At 40.3% G+C, this 7,159-nt stretch overlaps 1 protein-coding gene across 2 annotated transcripts in view; it reads left to right on the forward strand.

Moving 5' to 3' along the window:
• Positions 1-6,831, forward strand: part of LOC114633170 (leukocyte elastase inhibitor A-like) — a 68,231-nt gene extending 61,400 nt beyond the window's left edge. The window contains exons 2-6 of one of the 2 annotated variants that reach the window (XM_028781780.1): positions 1,442-1,579; positions 2,404-2,521; positions 4,099-4,241; positions 4,432-4,599; positions 6,320-6,831. In XM_028781780.1, coding sequence (XP_028637613.1) covers positions 1,442-1,579; positions 2,404-2,521; positions 4,099-4,241; positions 4,432-4,599; positions 6,320-6,721 — 969 coding nt within the window. In that variant the 3' untranslated portion in view covers positions 6,722-6,831. The remainder of the gene's footprint in view (positions 1-1,441; positions 1,580-2,403; positions 2,522-4,098; positions 4,242-4,431; positions 4,600-6,319) is intronic. The other variant, XM_028781781.1, reaches the window with a different exon arrangement.
• Positions 6,832-7,159: the final 328 nt, after the last annotated feature.

Here is a 7,159-nt window from a genome sequence, read left to right on the forward strand (position 1 = left end):
CTCTCTCTCTCTCTCTCTCTCTCCAAAACCTTCCCTCTTCTTACTCTCTTCCACTCTCCTCTCTCTTTCTGTCCTTCTCTGTCCCCCCTTTCTCTGTCTCTACCCCTTTCCAGGTTGCCCCTCTGCTCCCTGGCTTCCTTCCTCCAATAAACTTCTTTTGTATTAGGCCCTTAACGTGGATGATTCCTCAAGGGGAACAACTTGACAGAGACCAGACCGCTGTGGTGCTACATCCTTCTACATCACACCACCCTTTTATAAAACACAACAGTGTCACCTTAGGGCATGCAGATAAGGGAACACGGTACAGGAGGCAGCTTGGTGATGGTACCTGTTTGTGAGGACAAGGTAAAGACAGCCATCTGTCTGTGTTCTCAGGGTTAGCCCCGTGCCTCTCTCCAGCTTCATTTCACTGGCTGTGGCTCTGCAGGAGGAGAGATTGGAAAGTCCCTGTGGCCTGGTGGACAGGACCCACATCCCCTCAGCCCACCCCTGGGAGACAGCGGGTCACCTTTGCCTCCGTCTCCACAGCTGCCTAGTCCTCCTTAATGGGTCTGGAGAGGACTTCTGCTCTTGGTGTTCCATAATTCTCACAGGAGAATTTTGCCACCTTTGGAGTCCTAGACAGAAGTAGACAAAGTGTTTCCTAACTGACCTGCCTGGCTACTCTGCGCCTGATGCTCGGTGCTTCTCACAGGTTATGTCTGCTTCAGTGTTAAGGCTTTTACAACTGACAGCGCCAGGAAACAAGTCTAAGGCCTTTTCCTCCCCATTTCAATATAGTAGTTGAGTCCAAGTATCAACCTAACAAACATCCCTCAGAGAGTACTGTGGACTGTAGACCCTGTGTGATTTTGTCCTTTGTATCTTAGAAGTGATCAACCAGCCCAGACCTCCCACAACCATAAATGGTCTGTTGATTTAAAACTATCAGATGAGGAATTCAACTCTCACTAGAATAAATTTAAGGAAGTTATTTTTCAAGGGAGTGCATTGTGAAATTTCATAAGATAACCAAAGAGAATGGTCTCAGTCAATGCTACCTATTTAGTCTTACAGCAGGAATGAGTCTTCTTTACATGGTTTATTTCAGAGATTTTTTGTTTTACCAAATTCTATATGGCATAAAATATATACATGTGCATATAATTTAAATCATTCTTGGAACAAAAATCAGATGTAAATATTGCTGTGTTAACCATTCACATTTATGGAATTGTTAAAAATTATTTAGAAGCCATATGTAATTATATCTCACTGAGCTGTACACTTCAGTCCTAGTTTGTTTGCTCTGTCAATGACATGTTAATAATTTATTAGGCTGCAGCTACTTGATATCAAACAAAAAATAACTTGGTGAAAGTAGACACCAAAATTCTGAAGGAATCACTTCATAACTTCAAAAGAGATGATTGTATAGAGAATGTTTTCCTTCCTTTAGACTCTTCATTTCGACTCTGTGGAGGACGTCCATTCACGCTTTCAAAGCCTGAACGCTGAAGTGAGCAAGCGTGGAGCATCTCACACTCTGAAACTTGCTAACAGACTCTATGGAGAGAAAACCTACAAGTTCCTCCCTGTAAGTACCTAGCACTTCACATTCTGAAACTTCCTGAAGTGAGGCAGGCTTTTCCTGGCACAGCCACGTTGCAGGCCATTCATAAAAACAGCAAAGAATGTGTGTGGGACTTTCACCTCAGTTTGTCTAATGAAGGGATCCCTTCTGGATGTCTTATTAAAGCAAAAGAAGGACTGAAGGGATGGCTCCACTGGGACAAGAGCTTCCTGTACAAGCATGAGAAGCTGAGCTTGGATCCCAGAACCCATGAAAAATGCCAGGCCTGGCTCTATAGTCTCCTGTAACCCAGCCCTGTGAGAGTAGAGCTATAAGGACCACTTGGGCTTGTAGACCACCAGTCTAGGCAGGTTAAGTGGGAGACCCTGTTTTAAAGGATTAAGGCAGAGAGTGAGAGTAAGACACCTGACATCTTTGGTCTCTGTGACTGCACAGATATGCACATCTATATAGACAGATGTTCGCATACACCACACCACACCACAAACACACATACACAGAGAGAGCAAAAGAAGTCTTGAAAAGCCACTTGAAGTATATTTAACATTTACTGATTTATGAAAATGTTAATGTAAGATCAAAAAAGTATTAGTAACCTTTGTACTGATACCAGAAATGTTAAACAAATGTCTAGACTTGCCACTACTGCACTATAACACTATAACCTTAAAAATAACTAGGACAGCAAATTCCAACATGATTGAAGACTCTAAAGGTTAAGTTTTAATGAAACATTTTCATTTTATGACTTTTTGCTTTTGAGATCTTAGAAAACTTCTCTAAGGAATAGCAGTTGTTCATCGTGGCACTTTCTTTCTTAAAAATAGGAGTTCTTGGCTTCAACCCAAAAAATGTACGGTGCTGACTTGGCCCCTGTAGATTTTCAGCATGCCTCTGAGGATGCAAGGAAGGAGATAAACCAGTGGGTCAAAGGTCAAACAGAAGGTGAGAGGCTGAGCAGTGCTGGCTCTGTCAGTCAGTTTCACTTCTGTAGATCACACCTGACATAATCAGCTTGTGGACTAAAGGCTGATTTTGACTCACAGTGTTGCAGGTTTCTCTTTATAAATGACTGGACTTATTGCTTTGGTACTATGGTAACACTGCACCTCATGTTAAAAAAAAAAAAAAAGCATGGCCGAGGAGGCCTCTTCACGTCACTTGTGGAGAGAGAGAGAGAGAGAGAGAGAGAGAGAGAGAGAGAGAGAGAGGTCTCACAACCACTTTTAATAGCAGCATGCCTTTCCCAAGGTAGGTTTAAAGGTGAAGATCTACAATCTCAGCACTTGGGAGGCAGAGGCAGGAGGATTGCTTTGAATACACGTGGCAAGACCCTGTCTCAAACTAAAACCAAATAAAAAGAAAACACACTCTGCAATGATCGACAGACACCCACCTAGGTCCTACATTTTAAAGGTTCCTCTGCCTTCCAATGCAGGATGGACCAAAGCCCAACCCTTTAAGAGAATCACTTTGTAGGGACCCCTCTGAACCATAGCAGAGCCATTTTGCACAGACTCTCACTACCCTGCACTCTCACTTGCATCTCCTTTCTCCCTTCCACAGCATCCCAAATCCTGGCTTATGTGCACTGACATTCAGATGCTATTCCCTAGAATAAGGGACAACTTCAAATGTCAGAAATTTAACAGTGGAGAAATACAAATATGATTTAATGGAATCAGTTGAGTACATATTGGTTCCCCTAAAGTACAACTGAAAGTTAAAATCAACATTAAAATGCAGAATAAAATTAATAAAAATGCCTATCCAGTGCTCACATGGAAAGAAATGAGATGTGAAACCTCATGGAACCATGAAGTCAGTATTTAGAAACTGTAGCAGTCATAATATTTTGGTCACCATCTTATTGACTAACTCAGAAGTCATAGGTAGGGAGTGACTTGCCCTCTGGGCTCAATTCAGCTTTGGGATGGATCTGTCTTGTTTCTGTGTGAGTCAGCTCCCAGGGATACTGTCTGGAATTCTATCAGTTCCCAGCAGTGCTTCAGGCTGTGCAGAGAGTGGCTTCTGTTTCAATAAACTTACCCCTTAGATAAGTCTTATTATCTCTTAGATATTTGTTCAAAGCCCTCTTCATGAGAGCAGGCTCTTACTTAGCATCTTTGAAAACTATTCACCAGTGACCAAAAACATTTCCACTAAGGAATATTGTTTGTTTGTTGTTTATTTTTTGTAAATAATAGCCATTCAAAAATAATAGTTACTGTTTCCTCTTGGAATGAAGACCCTTGTTGTTTTAAACTTTTCAAGACATTTGACTGACTTTAAGCTTATTTCTTCCTGCTCAGGGGATGGACATGAAGGTCATAGAACACTAGACACAAGCCTGTTCGGTCTTAGAATTTGGTTTATTGAAAATAAAAATTGGGCAAGTGAGTCTTTCTTAACACTGAGTTAAAACAAAATAAAGTTTGAAGTCTATGTTGAATTAATAAATTATTGGTTTAAATTTGAAATTCCAATATGGACCTTTAAAGAAGCTTACTTCATCTTTTCAGGGAAAATCCCAGAACTGTTGGCAGTGGGTGTGGTGGACAGCCTGACAAAACTTGTGCTAGTGAATGCCATCTACTTCAAGGGGATGTGGGAACAGAAATTCATGACACGAGACACAACCGATGCTCCATTCCGACTGAACAAGGTCAGGTGACACCATCATCCTGAGCTGTTCTTGGTTGTGTGTGTGTGTGAGTGCTTGGGTTGTAGCACAAGTCCTCTCCTATTGTAAACCAAGCCTTTATCATTGTGCCCTCTACCCCAAGTTCCCAAATTTCTCTTTGTACTAAAAGAGATGAGGGAATAATTTCAGTGATTTTTTTGTCCCCATTCAGAAAGACACAAAAACAGTGAAGATGATGGATCAAAGGAATAATCTTCCATTCGGTTACATTCCGGACATGAAGTGCAAGGTGCTGGCAATGCCTTACCAGGGTGGAGAACTTAGCATGATCATCCTGCTGCCTGAAGACACTGAGGATGAGTTCATGGGTCTTAGGAAGGTAATTGACTCTCACAAGTCATGATTTGTGTTCCTTTTAACTGTACTGTTCTTATATTTCATGTCTGTGCACTGCACCATAAACACTTGTTCTTCCACAGACTTTACCCAAAATCCCTTGCCAGTGTTCTCCCATTTTTGTCAATATTGTCCATCAGGAGTTACTGCTCTGAGGCCTCATGCTCATGCAGTCAGTATCATCATCATCTTCATCATCAGCATCTTCATCATCATCATCATCATCATCATCATCATTTATTATTTACATTACCTGAGTACCTTGGGTTAGGCAAGTGTTCTATTTATCACTAAGCCACACTCCCAGCCCAGAGGCCTAAAATTTAAATGTTCAGAATATTTGCTGCCATCAGTGAAGCATTGTGATGGGGACAATTTAGAGGTTTAAAAGTAAAGGTAACAGTGATAAGTGACCTCTCACAGAAAGTCTCTTGCAGTATCTTTAAAGGAATTATAATGAGAATTGATTTACATCTTTAGGGATTGTGTGTCTCCTGACAGGATTAGAGGTAGACATAGCTGTGAAGACCACAGTTTTCTCTCAGAAATCCAAGCTGTCTTGTGGTTTGCTCCTGTTCCTTCCCAGTCTATACTTGCAACCAGGAAGTAGCCTGCTGTCATTTGAATGTACAGAGTGTGTACTGGCATGAATGTGGTGCATTTGTCAGTTGTATTTTCTGGCTGGTAATTAAATGAGGCTTTATTCACAAGAAATAAATTGCCACTATCCATAAGGAAGTTGGTTTTGTTTAGTCCAATAGAGGAACAATAATATTTGCTATTTATATAGTACTTACTATAAGCCAAATACTTTTGCTACACCAATTTATACAATGGTTCCAACAATGCTACCAAGTTGATGTCATTAGCATGCATAGTATAGTCTATGTATCTACTCTGTTCCACTCTACTCTACCCTACTCTACCCAACTCTACTCCACTCCATATAAAGATCTTATTATATGGCCAAGATTGTCCTTAAAATCAGCTCTCTATCAGTGGCTCCTGAATGCTGGGATTGCAGAGTGTTTGCCCCCATGTCAGCTGGTTGTCCTTGTTTTAAATGAAGTAAGTCCCATCCATTCTGTCCCTTTTTCATTGTACTCAGGAATTATTAGAGATTATTTCAGCTCTAGTGTAATTTATACATAACTACAACTTTAGAAGTTTTCAGAAAAAATAGAAGAAACTCATAAAATTTCCCTTGTACCATTCAAGCAATTGGAGTAATAAAACTTCTTATAGCTCACTAGTCAAGTGATTCAATGTAATAGGAATGCAAAATTCCTGAGTGGATGGAAGGATGGATAGATGGGTGCAGTAAAGGAAGACTAGGATGGAAGGAGTGAGTAAGTGAGAGAGGCAGAGAGAAATTTGTAGAAAACTGGGTGAAGGATGGGTGGATGGATGGATGAATGGATGATGGACGGATAGGTGGATGGATGATGGGTGGACTGATAGATAGATGGATAAATGGATGACAGACACATTATTAAATGATTTTGTACTTGGACCCTCAAAGACCTGTAAAATAGTTCTGATATATTCTACCAATTGACAGACAAAAATGGAATCAATGTGGAATGCGATTTTGTAGAACAAAAGAAGGTAACCTATATGTTCTGGCAATTTGAGTCTGTTCATTGGAATAGTACCTTATTACAGTAAGAAATTAATTTCCTTTTGCCTTACATTAATTCCAGATTGAGCAGAAATTAACTTTGGAAAAACTTCATGAATGGAACAAACATGAGAACTTGAGAAACATTGATGTCCATGTCAAATTCCCCTGGTTCAAGATGGAGGAGAGCTACATCCTCAACTTCAACCTGTGCTGCCTGGGAGTGCAGGATCTCTTTAGCAGAGGCAAGGCTGATCTGTCTGGCATGTCAGGATCCAGAGATCTTTTCATTTCAAAAATTGTTCACAAGTCCTTTGTGGAAGTGAATGAGGAGGGAACAGAGGCAGCTGCTGCCATGGCAGGTATTATTGGATGCTCCCTGGGACGTGAGAAAGAGTTCACAGTGGACCATCCATTTCTTTTCTTTATTCAGCATAACCCCACTGCTAATGTGCTCTTCCTTGGCAGAGTTTGCTTCCCATAGAAGACAGCGACTTTGGAGATACAAGGCACAGCTTAGAGTTTCATTACTTGAGATTTTAATGGTGATTGTTTTCATTTGTCCTTGACAATAAAACTACTATCAGAAATCAATCTTTCTTTCCTTTATATGTTCAACCCTGTTGGATTTTTATATTCATGTATTTTGGTATGGGTATGTGTATTTTGTTTTTATGCTGAAAAATAAAATCTAATTGTCACTGTCAACAGAATCAGATCTAAAAGCAAAAGAATTAAATAGATGTATAGATGATGAATGACCATGAGGTAACCTCTGGAATTGCCATATGTTCCTGACAGGCATGAAAATATAGGGCTTTTTCCATGGTCAGTTGTTTCTCAGTCTAGAATTAGACTAAGGCAAAACCAATCAATCAAACCAACAAGAAATAAAGCACTAGTAAAATTAATGAATCCATAA

This window comes from Grammomys surdaster, unplaced genomic scaffold, assembly GCF_004785775.1.
Source record: "Grammomys surdaster isolate TR1022 unplaced genomic scaffold, NIH_TR_1.0 545, whole genome shotgun sequence".
NCBI classification, from domain to species: domain Eukaryota; kingdom Metazoa; phylum Chordata; class Mammalia; order Rodentia; family Muridae; genus Grammomys; species Grammomys surdaster.